The 13,632-nt window shown below is 47.0% G+C and overlaps 1 protein-coding gene across 1 annotated transcript; it reads right to left on the bottom strand.

The window, feature by feature from the left end:
• Positions 1–225: 225 nt before the first annotated feature.
• Positions 226–4,989, bottom strand: LOC138979566 (dentin sialophosphoprotein-like). The gene has a single exon (XM_070352280.1). The coding sequence runs from the start codon at positions 4,987–4,989 to the stop codon at positions 226–228; it is 4,764 nt and encodes a 1,587-aa protein (XP_070208381.1).
• Positions 4,990–13,632: the final 8,643 nt, after the last annotated feature.

Raw genomic sequence — 13,632 nt, 5'->3', positions numbered from 1 at the left:
TATCTGATAAATCGTGTCAGGTGCTAAAGCACACACACAAACACACACTCACACACACACACACACACTCTCACTCATTCGCAACCACACACACACACTGACACACACACTGACACACACACTGACACACACTGACACACACACACACACACACACACAAACTCACACTCACTCACACACACGGACACACACGCATACACACCAGCCCTTAGCGAGACACACGCGTTATTTCTTCATGTGATAATTCCTCAAGTGATGCAAAAGTCCACCCCGTGACGAGTATTTCTCATTGCACTTTTCACAGGAGAACATCCGTTGGTCTGTTTTGCTGCTTCTTTCTCGAGAGTTGTCCGTTCTCTTCTTACCCTCTGACGAGGTGGCAGAAGATTGTCTGTGCGATTTAAGATCATTGTCTTTATTGCATTGCGACTTGCTTGCTCTGCCACATGACTTGTCATTGGTTTTCCCCGAGATGTCTTTCTTCTTTTCTGATTTGTCCGCAGTCTTTCCAGATTTGTCTTTGCTCTTCCTTGATTCGTCCTTTCTCTTCTCTGAATTGTCATTTGGCTTTTCAGAACTGTCCCGGGTTTTCCCTGAATTGTGTCTGGTCTCTGAACTGTCAGTGTCATTTGGCTTTTCAGAACTGTCCCGGGTTTTCCCTGGTGTGTCTTTGGACCGCGTTGATTTGTATTTGGTCTTCCTTGATTTGTCACTGCCAGTCTTGCTCGATTTGTCACTGCCAGTCTTGCTCGATTTGTCACTGCCAGTCTTGCTCGATTTGTGCAGCGAAGTGAGACGGCCTTCTGTCGACTTTCTACGATGGTTATCCGGTCGACAAGTCTCGACATTCCCGTCACCGTCGTTCGATTGTGACTTAGAGGCAGTGTTATTGGATTCAGCCTTTGTTGTATCCTCACCATCCCGATTGTTGCGGCATTTACCCTTCAACACCAGTTCAGCATCTTTACCAGCATCGCTATTGTTGGAGTCATCTTCAGTGGAGTCCCAGGTTAGTGTGACGCACGTGTGCTGGCCGTACTTTACCCTACTTGTGAAGATCGTCTGGCAGTTGGTACAGAACTCGAAACACACATCGTTGTCGATCACAATTGGGCCTAAGATTGGTTTCACGCCGGGTTGTCTCCTTTCGACGACTTTGTCAGAGCTACTGCTTTTGTCCACGACTGGACGTATCTTCTGGGAGCTCATGGCGGTGTCACTGTGTGTGTCCATTTCAGTTACATGCTTCTCAGTGCTGAATTTTGAAACGTTGGAATCGGCCTTCACATGTGGATGCGTCTTCTCCAGATTGATCTTGGCTGCGCTGCGTTCCAGAGCAACAGCCTTGGCGCTTCTGCATTTTCTGGCTGGAGGCTTTGAAGAAGGTTTGTCAGAATCTGTACTGCTAAAAAGTGTAATTTTATTGGCCGTGCTCTTTTCACGAAGAGAAGTACTGCCTTTGCTTCTAACAGTATCTTTACTGCTTGAAGTTTTCTGTTCAATGGATGCACTGTCGTCAGCTGCCTTTGAGCCTTCTCCACTGTTGGACTGCTTCTTTTTACTGCTGTTGCGGCTACTGTCATGGTCATCACTGTTGGCTCTCTTCTTAGAGTAGTGCTGTTCCGCTGTTGCTTTGTCCTCCGTTTTGTTACTTCTCTTGGAAAAAGCCCTGTCCTCTGGTTGACTTTCGACAGAGAGAGTTGATGTCCGAGCTGACAGTTTCTCCAGAACAACTCTTGCAAGATAACACACCTTCCGTGAGATTTCTGACTGCAGTGCGCTCTCGTGACGTCGCTTTGTTGAGGACGAACCATCTGAGCTTACAGGAACACCGTGCTGTGAAGAAGAACTATCATTAGAAACGCCTGTTTTCAATTTCTTGGCATTGCTTTTGCTGCTGTTGGAACAATCATCGGCAGAGAGATGACGTTTCTTGTCAGTGTCTCCTATACAGTACTTTTTCGATTCACCAAATTTTCCAGAACTGCCAGACCTCTCTGTCCGAGACGAAGACAGTTGCCCATGAGAGGAGCCATCAGAAATCAAATCATGCTTCTCTGCAGACTTCGCACAATTAGAGCTAGATCTTTCCGAGTCTTTGAAATGTTTCTTTGACGACATTTCACAATTTTTGTGATTCTTCTTTGGCTGTTCGTTTGGGACACTTTTACCATTGGCTGTGTCTGTGTGCTTTCTTGCCTTGGCCTTGTAAGCGTCAGGGTCTTTGTGGTCAACGGTCTCACTGTGTGATCTTTTCAGATCTCGAGACCCCTCTAATTCTACACACGTCTTTTTGACGGATGGAGCGGAATCCACCGACACACTTTTCTTAACGCCGCCAGGCGTTGCTCCTACTTCACTGTTTCTGTTATTTCTGCAAGTTTCAGATTTAACTGTAGTGTCTGAAGCCGTCTGGGGTTTGGTCTTGTCAATGACTTCAAGCACATGTTTGTCTCTAGAGGCCATACCAATGTCACTGCCTCTTTTGTGATTCTTCTTTGGCAGTTCTTTTGGGACACTGTATGTGTGTTTTCTTGGCTTAGCCTGGGAAGCGTCATGGTCTTTGTGGTCAACAGTCTCACTGTGCGATCTTTTCAAACCACGAGACGACTCTTTGCCTTCACAAGTTTCTTTTGCTGATGGAGCAGAATCTATCGACACACTTTTCTTAACTCCACCAGGCTTTGCTTCGACTTCAGCCTTTCCGTTACTTCTAGGAGTCTCGGATTTAGAGTGTGAAGCTGTGTGTGGTTTGGTCTTGACTACCTGCACAGTTTTGTCTCCAGCCTTTGTTCCTACTTCAGCGTCCCTGTCACACGTATGTTTCGCTGATGGAGCAGAATCCACCGACACACTTTTCTTTACACTGCAAGCCTTTGCTCCTACTTCACATTTTCTGTCAATTCTGCATGTTTCAGATTTAACTTTAGTGTCTGAAGCTGTCAAGGGTTTGGTCTTGGCTTCTTGCACAGTTTTGTCTCTGGGGGCCAAACCATTGTCACCACCTTTGGGCACTGAACCACTGTCATCCACAGACTCACTTCTGTCTCCGGTTTGAGTCGCAAGTCTAACTTGAGGAGTATATTTGGACACAGGGAGTGTCTCCTTGGGTGAACTGCTGGCTTCGTAGTCTGCGTTTCTCATTTCCTCCATGAAGTCAATGGATTTAGCCGCATCTGAATTGTTTTCCGACTTGGCTGATCGTGAAGTCTTCCGTGAACTTGATGTTTGCTTCTCCTGGACATGTGTCTTTGGGGTGCTGGAATCTTGTCTGTTCGTGTGATTTCCACTTGGTTTTGGTGTTGTGGGCTTTGAAATATCTTGAGGTAGCTTCTCTGTGGTGGATGTTTGCGAGTTCACGTTGGATGACTTTGCAAGTCTTGAATGTGAGCCGTTCTGTTTCTCAGAGTTTGATGAGCTAGATCTGTTGGTGTCTTTACTGGACAGCTTTGAAAGGGGGTTCTTCAAAGCATCTTGGTGACAAGTTTTTAAGACAGATTTAGCAGAGTCGTGTTGATTAGACTTTAAGCCTGCTGCCTTTTCAGGTACTTGCTTTGCCACTGCAGAAGAGTCTTGACTTTTGGTACGATTTGGGGAAGTTTTGATAATGAGGGGCTTAGGTACATGTTCTTGTCGAGACTTCACCGAGCTCGCACAATGTGCTGGGGAATCTAAACTCACTGAGGCGGAGGGGGAAGAGCTGTGTTTCAGGATGCTGCAAACAGCCTGTGTGGAGCTGCCAGGATTTGTCTTAAGAGCTTTTGGAAGAAAGGTGTCCTGTGAAGAGACTTGTTCACAGTGATTGTCAAACAGTTTCTCATTGTCAGCCGAGTCAGTGCTACAACTGAGACTTTTTGCTCGTTTATCCACAAACGTCCAGATCTTTTCTTTTGTGGGAACTCGCTTTGAAAAATCTATCTTTACAACCATAGACTTATCATCTCTTTTGTTAGAGTCAAGGTTCGGCTGTAAGTTTATCTCCTGGCTCACAGTGTCACATAAACTAGCAGTATCTGCCGGAATCTGAAGATCGTCTACTTGTGACTCTGTGTGCTCTAGCAGGTGTTCTTCTAACAGGTCACTGAGGGCAAAATGCTTCCTGCAGGCCAGGCAGATGTGGGTGATATCAACCAGACTATCATGATTACGCATTTTATCTTCGTCGTTTGAGATCTTGGTGGAGACAGTCTCAAATATTTCGTTTTTCTGTGTTGTCGCACCATCTACAGCTGCTTTGTCCATAGTGCTGACGATGTTGGTTCTAGTTTCATCAGAGGAAAGTTCACAGTTGAAGTTAGAGTCACAAGGGTCAGTGTTAGCTAAGGAAGTCTCGATACGATCCTCCCTAACACTTTCCTCTGCTCCTGTGTGCCTGCTGTCAGTCTCTAGCTCCTGTGAAGTACCAGTACCACTAGAACCTAGGTATATTTTCTTCATGATGTCTACGTCGCTCTCCAACAGTTCATCCAGAACTCTGTCGTTGTGTTCGATCATTAACACGCCGGACTCGAGATTCCTGTCCTCAGTGTCAGACCCGCGTGAAGACTGTGAGTCCTGGTGCTCACAGCTACGAGAGTTGTGGGTGCACGTGCTGCCTGAAGACTGGCGTGACTTTGTTGGGGAGAGGTCAGTGCCAATAGTGGCCAGAAAAGTCTTCATCTTGAGCCTCAGCTTATCAAACTGAGTGGGATCAACTTCCATGTTGGCTTCTTTCTTTACAGCACACACAGGAGACTTTCCACTCGACTGTGATTGTGCTTCACATCGTAATGATGACAGGGTGATCGGTGACTCTGTGATGTTATCAACAGAACTACTGTCAGAATGTGTCTGCTTCGCCGCAGAAGCTAATGATGATGATGATGATGATGATGCATGATGGCAGTGTGAAACAGAGGAGCTGTTAGGACTGTGAATCATGGAGTAATGGACAAGTGGAGGTACAGGGGGGAACCTGCTGACAGAGTCTGACGCTGAGAACAGTTCCATCCCATCTGCACGAGAGACAGACACCGGGTACACTGAAGACGAAGTTTGCTGTGACTGAAAGGTAGAGAAAGTATCAACATTGCTATTGCTGCATTCGCTTTCACTTCCTGTTCGTGCAACACCAAGACTGGCTTGGATGGAGTCCCAGAGTGATCTGTCCTTTCTGCCTGAGGCGTCTCCTTGCTGGGCCGGCTGCTTCTGTGTGCAGTCACTCGAGACTCGGGAATGTGGCTGACTGCTGGAGACTGTACGGGACGGGGCAAGTGGTTGCACTGCTGCCTGCGTGCAGTCACTCGAGACTCGGGAATGTGGCTGACTGCTGGAGACTGTACGGGACGGGGCAAGTGGTTGCACTACTGCCTGCGTGCAGTCACTCGAGACTCGGGAATGTGGCTGACTGCTGGAGACTGTACGGGACGGGGCAAGTGGTTGCACTACTGCCTGCGTGCAGTCACTCGAGACTCGGGAATGTGGCTGACTGCTGGAGACTGTACGGGACGGGGCAAGTGGTTGCACTACTGCCTGCGTGCAGTCACTCGAGACTCGGGAATGTGGCTGACTGCTGGAGACTGTACGGGACGGGGCAAGTGGTTGCACTACTGCCTGCGTGCAGTCACTCGAGACTCGGGAATGTGGCTGACTGCTGGAGACTGTACGGGACGGGGCAAGTGGTTGCACTACTGCCTGCGTGCAGTCACTCGAGACTCGGGAATGTGGCTGACTGCTGGAGACTGTACGGGACGGGGCAAGTGGTTGCACTACTGCCTGCGTGCAATCACTCGAGACTCGGGAATGTGGCTGACTGCTGGAGACTGTACGGGACGGGGCAAGTGGTTGCACTACTGCCTGCGTGCAGTCACTCGAGACTCGGGAATGTGGCTGACTGCTGGAGACTGTACGGGACGGGGCAAGTGGTTGCACTACTGCCTGCGTGCAATCACTCGAGACTCGGGAATGTGGCTGACTGCTGGAGACTGTACGGGACGGGGCAAGTGGTTGCACTACTGCCTGCGTGCAGTCACTCGAGACTCGGGAATGTGGCTGACTGCTGGAGACTGTACGGGACGGGGCAAGTGGTTGCACTACTGCCTGCGTGCAGTCACTCGAGACTCGGGAATGTGGCTGACTGCTGGAGACTGTACGGGACGGGGCAAGTGGTTGCACTGCTGCCTGCGTGCAGTCACTCGAGACTCGGGAATGTGGCTGACTGCTGGAGACTGTACGGGACGGGGCAAGTGGTTGCACTACTGCCTGCGTGCAGTCACTCGAGACTCGGGAATGTGGCTGACTGCTGGAGACTGTACGGGACGGGGCAAGTGGTTGCACTACTGCCTGCGTGCAGTCACTCGAGACTCGGGAATGTGGCTGACTGCTGGAGACTGTACGGGACGGGGCAAGTGGTTGCACTACTGCCTGCGTGCAGTCACTCGAGACTCGGGAATGTGGCTGACTGCTGGAGACTGTACGGGACGGGGCAAGTGGTTGCACTACTGCCTGCGTGCAGTCACTCGAGACTCGGGAATGTGGCTGACTGCTGGAGACTGTACGGGACGGGGCAAGTGGTTGCACTACTGCCTGCGTGCAGTCACTCGAGACTCGGGAATGTGGCTGACTGCTGGAGACTGTACGGGACGGGGCAAGTGGTTGCACTACTGCCTGCGTGCAATCACTCGAGACTCGGGAATGTGGCTGACTGCTGGAGACTGTACGGGACGGGGCAAGTGGTTGCACTACTGCCTGCGTGCAGTCACTCGAGACTCGGGAATGTGGCTGACTGCTGGAGACTGTACGGGACGGGGCAAGTGGTTGCACTACTGCCTGCGTGCAGTCACTCGAGACTCGGGAATGTGGCTGACTGCTGGAGACTGTACGGGACGGGGCAAGTGGTTGCACTACTGCCTGCGTGCAATCACTCGAGACTCGGGAATGTGGCTGACTGCTGGAGACTGTACGGGACGGGGCAAGTGGTTGCACTACTGCCTGCGTGCAATCACTCGAGACTCGGGAATGTGGCTGACTGCTGGAGACTGTACGGGACGGGGCAAGTGGTTGCACTACTGCCTGCGTGCAATCACTCGAGACTCGGGAATGTGGCTGACTGCTGGAGACTGTACGGGACGGGGCAAGTGGTTGCACTACTGCCTGCGTGCAATCACTCGAGACTCGGGAATGTGGCTGACTGCTGGAGACTGTACGGGACGGGGCAAGTGGTTGCACTACTGCCTGCGTGCAATCACTCGAGACTCGGGAATGTGGCTGACTGCCGGAGACTGTACGGAACGGGGCAAGTGGTTGCACTGCTGCCTGCGTGCAGTCACTCGAGACTCGGGAATGTGGCTGACTGCTGGAGACTGTACGGGACGGGGCAAGTGGTTGCACTACTGCCTGCGTGCAGTCACTCGAGACTCGGGAATGTGGCTGACTGCTGGAGACTGTACGGGACGGGGCAAGTGGTTGCACTACTGCCTGCGTGCAGTCACTCGAGACTCGGGAATGTGGCTGACTGCTGGAGACTGTACGGGACGGGGCAAGTGGTTGCACTACTGCCTGCGTGCAGTCACTCGAGACTCGGGAATGTGGCTGACTGCTGGAGACTGTACGGGACGGGGCAAGTGGTTGCACTGCTGCCTGTGAAGCTGGTACAGTATTTACCTGTTCCTGAGGTTTGTGAGCTGGGTTGTCTTCCGACAAAGTCTGCAAAGACTTGCCCTTCGAGCGCAACAAGTTTGCGCAAATACTGTTTGTGATTTCCGGTCCAGAGACTACTCTGCTAACACCAAGAGCAGCAGTCTGATACCCTGAAGACGAAGCGTCATAATGAACCAAATCATATCTTCGATCTTCAGCGCTTGCTACATGAATGCCATCTTGCTGCACACCTTGAGCGTGTTGATAAGGAACATGAGCTGTGTTAGGCAGCTCAGCAACTGCGTGTCCAGCTAATCCCTGACCGGGTTGATGTTGATGATGATGATTATAGGTGATAGAACTGTGTCCACTATGATGCTGTGCAGGTCGCAACAGGGCAAGTTCTCTGTAGTAACTGTAACTTGGAGTGGGGACGGCACAGGCGTTACTGGGATCAGTGTAAGCATAATCCTGCGAATAACGGCTGCACTGACGACTGGCTGCCTGGGTTGCCTGGCAAGGAGACGCATGGTTGTATTGGAAACTCGTAGGTTCGCTGGCACGTTTCTGTCCATGGGACTGAACGTTAGAGTACTCATAACATTGCGAATGGACCTGGGAGGGATTGCCCTGGACATAGTTATAGCGTTGCAATGAAGAGGGCTGGACATGAAAGACTTGGGGTTGAAAGTGCCGACTTTTTTGCGACAAACTCTGAGCAGAATGAGGTAACGAGCGAGGACCTTGCTGCTGCATCTTCATCTCATACAGTTGTTGTGTCCATGCTGCCTGCCTCAGTCTCCTGTCCATGTGCTCCAACTGCTCTGCAGTCATCTGTCTGTAGGGTGGAAACGACTCGGTTTGAGAGTATGACGAGGGCTGTTCCACAGGGATCTGCAAATGATCTCGTCGTACAGAGCCCGCTGGTACAGACTGGTACATCTGGGACACGTTGGCTCCTGATTGTTGGCAGCTGTTCAACGCCGCATCCTGGCCAACACCTGAACCGTAACCTGCTGCGTGTGCCCTGGCCACGTAAACAGGGCTGTCAGCAGGTGCGTATCTGACACCTTGTTGAGCTTGATACCGATAGTAGTTCTGTGCCTGCCACCGCCGCAGCTCCTCTTCTGTCACTGTATGACCGGAGTACCCACCGCGCTGAGCACTGAAGCCTGGAGAGTAAGGCATCTCAGTCCGGTACAGGGACCTCGCATCGTACTCGGTCCTCTCCATCAGTTCATCCACACTGAGTGGAGCAGAGGGCGGAGGGAGGCGACTGTATGAAGAGTGGTAGGGAGGGGGGTTCCCCTGTCGGCTCCCCCTGCCACTACCAGCCGTGTGAGCAGTGGGTAGGGGGTTCGTGTTGCTCCCCCTGCCACTACCAGCCGTGTGAGCAGTGGGTAGGGGGTTCGTGTCGCTCCTTCCACCCAGTCTCGTGGTCGTCATTGCTGGTCAGGAATGGTGGCGGCAACTAGACAGCAGTTGCGGATCCTGGGAGAAATCTGCAACAACAACAACAAACCGTGTTCGTTTTTAACAGTCACGTCGTGATAAGGGCACTGAACAAATTCGTGTCAAGTTAAAGGCTCAGACTGAGTGGTCCAAAGTTTCTGGTATACTATGTCACCTTATATTTCCTGAATTAATTTAGTGTTAATGCTGCTACATTTAAATTAAAGCCATGGTTTTTTTTAAGGTGTGACGTCATTTTCTGTTTTTACATTTAGTCAAGTTTTGACTAAATGTTTTAACATAGAGGGGGAATTGAAACGAGGGTCGTGGTGTATGTGTGTGTGTGCGTGCGTGCGTGCGTGCGTGTGTGTAGAGCGATTCAGACCAAACTACTAGACCGATCTTTATGAAATTTTCCATGGGAGTTCCTGGAATTGATATCCCCGAACGTTTTTTTCGTTTTTTGATAAATGTCTTTGATGACGTCATATCCGGTTTTTCGTGAAATTTGAGGCGGCACTGTCACGCTCTCGTTTTTCAACCAAATTGGTTGAAATTTTCGTCAAGTAGTCTTCGACAAAGCCCGGACTTCGGTATTGCATTTCAGCTTGGTGGCTTAAAAATTAATTAATGACTTTGGTCATTAAAAATCGGACAATTGTAAAAAAAATATTTCTTTTATAAAACGATTCAAATTTACGATCATCTTATTCTCCATCATTTTCTGATTCCAAAAACATATAAATATGTTATATTTAGATTTAAAAAAAGCTCTGAAAATTAAACATATAAAAATTATTATCAAAATTAAATTGTCGAATCAATTTAAAAACACTTTCATCTTATTCCTTGTCGGTTCCTGATTCCAAAAACATATAGATATGATATGTTTGGATTAAAAACACGCTCAGGAAGATAAAACGAAGAGAGGTACAGTTCTCAGCACAACTACTAAACCGCTCTTCTTGTCAATTTCACTGCCTTTGCCATAAGCGGTGGACTGACGATGCTACGAGTACATGTACACGGTCTTGCTCAAAAATTGCATTGCGTTCCATTCATTCTCTAGGTTCATGTTATATTTCCACTATCCCTAGGCTACACTGCCTGAGATCGAATTTGGCCATGTGGAAAAACCCACACGGCTTCCTCCATGTAGACTACAATGATGTTTGAAGCGGGGAAAGGCCCTTTCGAGCTAAGACATGACGGGGTTTACAGCGTGACTTTTTATGTCTAGAAGAAAATCTTCTACCAAAACAACGTTTTTCAAAGTTTGAGTCCTTATCGGACTAGCTCATATGCGAAAGCAAACCCCCTCTGTTGCCCGCACAAAAACATCTCCGCCGTCGTCTTATAATCCCCTAAATTAAAACATAGACCTGATTACTACTTAATTAAACTACCTATTTTAAATTCTAAAGCTAGCTATATGCGAAAGCAAACCCCCTCTGTTGCCCGCACAAATACATCTCCGCCGTCGCCTTATAATCCCCTAAATAAAAAACGTAGACCTCGATTCCCTAATTTTTAACTACCTATTTTAAATTCTTCTCTTAAAGATCATTGAAAAAATCATAAATATTATGACGCGTTTGTTTTTAGTCGTTCTAGTTATTCCAAAATATTTGTGACCGTGGGACCGGTTCTAAAAATGGATTTCCTTTACATCAACAACACTATTCTTCAACGCTGCCTTACTTTTTTTGTGATGATTTGGCTGGCTGGCTGGAGGAGTTGTTGGCTCGGGTTTCCTTTTTTGTGGGGGTCGAAAGTTCCTTTTCTGCGTGTAAAATATAAAAAAAATGTTGTAAGAAACTGCGCGTTGAGAGGTCATTTTAACTGTAGAAATGTGAAGAATGTGATATCTTACAAAGTCTTTTCCTAACAAACAAACAAAAAAAGTTTAATACGAAGAAAATGGTGTTGTTTTTCCCCCACTAGCGAAAGACGAATCCTTTCTGAGTTTCTCTTTCTCTCTCTTTCTCTCTCTCTCTCTCTCTCTCCCTCCCTCTCTCTCTCTCTCTCTCTCTCTCTCTCTCTCTCTCTCCCTCCCTCTCTCTCTCTCTCTCTCCCTCCCTCTCTCTCTCTCTCTCTCCCTCCCTCTCTCTCTCTCTCCCCCTCTCTCTCTCTCTCTCTCCCTCCCTCTCTCTCTCTCTCTCTCTCCCTCCCTCTCTCTCTCTCTCTCTCTCTCTCCCTCCCTCTCTCTCTCTCTCTCTCCCTCCCTCCCTCTCTCTCTCTCTCCCTCCCCCTCTCTCTCTCTGTCTCTTTCTCCCTCTCTCTCTAACTCTCTCTCTCTCTCTCTCTCTCTCTTACATACACACATGATTATTTGATGTCCATCTTCCACCAATCAATCCGCTTGCGCATTTCTTCTTGTTATTTTTGGCCTCTTGTATTTGTTTGTTTGAAACAAACACACACACACACACACACACACACACACACACACACACACACACACACACACACACACACACACACACACACTCTCTCTCTCTCTCTCTCTCTCTACTACACTGACGTGTGCGCATGCATGCGCATACACACACAAAAATAAATCACAGGGTATATAAAGAAACACACATATTATTCTTCAACACTAGCTGCCTTACCTTCTTTTGTGTGAAGATTTGAGGAGAAGATTTGGCTGGAGGAGTTGTAGGCTCGGGTTTCTTTAAATCTTTTTTGTGGGGGGCGAAAGTTCCTTTTCTGCGTGTAAAATATAAAAAATTGTTGTAAGAAACTGCGCGTTGAGAGGTAATTTTAACTGTAGAAATGTGAAGAATGTGATATCTTACAAAGTCTTTTCCTAAAAAAAATAAATATAAGTTTAATGTGAAGGCAATGTTGTTGTTCTTCCCCCCACTAGCGAAAGGCAAATCGTTTCTCTTTCTCTCTATATATATATATATATCCCTCTCACATACATGTAAACCCCTTCTTGCAGTCTGGGTTTTACAGGGTTGGACTCGTCCGTCTTAAACTCGTAATAAAAACAGTTGTTGTATTTTTGACGTTTATTTTCTTCTTCTAAAACTAGGTGGACATTTACTTTCACGTTACTAGACTAAACAAGGAATGACTAAAAGGAAAATATAGAAATAAGGAAAGAAAGGAAGGAAAGGAAAGGAAAAGGGACTCTAGCCAGCATGTGCATCCTGAAATCAACAACATTCAAATGCAATCAATTTCACGGCTAGAAAACATAATCAACATCATTCAAAACGAACATCAGAACAAATATCTTATTTTGACAACACACTTTGATTAACAGTCATCGGATCAAAACACTGCCCACTGGTTAACAACATTTTATCAGAACATCGCCCAAATGAACTAGAACCACAAGCGAACTCACTGCCAATCTTACAGTTTGGAGTATACGCTATCTTCTGTTAATATGCTTATGGATTAGACTTCATTTATTGGATCCAAAACATAAGGAACACAAGTCTAAATCAATTCCAATTCGCACACAATGGAACGTAATTGTCCATCAGAATGAGACACAACTTATCCGAAAAAGGATTAAAGTCTCACAGAGCCCAAAGACTCATTTACTCATATATCTGTTAGTTCTTTCATAAATCACTAACTTTCCGAGTACATCGTTAAAAACAATGGCATGTTTTCTGATCTCAAGTTTACAACCATGACAACCAATATGATCCTCGTATTAATCTTTCATTCAGTTACATATTACACATTACATATTTCTCACAAAAGGACAAACACTTTCCGCCGCATCATTACATAGTTTTTCCTGCCTTTCTCCACGAAGAAAGATAACGCATTACTTTGTTCTTCTGACAATAAAAACTATAATTCTTAACTATGCTTAGCTACTGACAGACAGACTCAAAACAAAGCAAAGATTGGTCATACTTAATCCACATTCCGATAGCAGAACCATAATACCTAGCGTCACAAATTGCAGATCAAGTATAAGAATTACATCATGCTTTTAAATAATAACGATAGGAAAATGTCCGCTGTTTCATACATCATACACTTATAATCGCATAACGATAAAAAGTAACAAAATGAAATAATCCACAACATACCTTAGTCAGGAAGCACAGATTAAAATAGAACGCGTCTTTCTTTGACGGTGGATTCTGTGAAAGTGAGGTTTGTCTCACGGTTCTTCATGCCTGGAAATTTTCACTTTAATTAACAATGACCGCGCGCGATAACCGCCACGGCCTGGGAGCTCTATATACCAAAGACTGACACGGCGTTGTTTGGGAAATTTAGTAGCTGTGGACAGGCTTACGGTAAGAGACGCTAGACATTAAATTAGCTATCTGATAAAACTACTGATGGGGACTGACACCCACACACGTACACAGAATATAGTGACTAACATTAATACAGACTACAAGGACGAACACTACAGTAAACACTACGGTGGTTACATACATATTACATAAACGCACGCATATTTTTCTAGGAAAAACAGATACACATTTTCACCCTTTATTTTATTTATTTTTTTTAACATCCAACATTTCTATTTTCTGTTTTATTTTTCTCTTGAAAAGGGTCGTTTTCCCCGCA

This window comes from Littorina saxatilis, linkage group LG11 (genome assembly GCF_037325665.1).
Source record: "Littorina saxatilis isolate snail1 linkage group LG11, US_GU_Lsax_2.0, whole genome shotgun sequence".
Classification (NCBI taxonomy): Eukaryota; Metazoa; Mollusca; class Gastropoda; order Littorinimorpha; family Littorinidae; genus Littorina; species Littorina saxatilis.
The sequence above is the reverse complement of the archived record's forward strand: the minus strand, read 5'-3'. Positions and strand labels throughout refer to the sequence as shown.

Bases quoted from the DNA above. Each gene is read 5' to 3' on its own strand.
- LOC138979566 (XM_070352280.1), bottom strand. From the start codon at position 4,989: ATGGAACTGTTCTCAGCGTCAGACTCTGTCAGCAGGTTCCCCCCTGTA.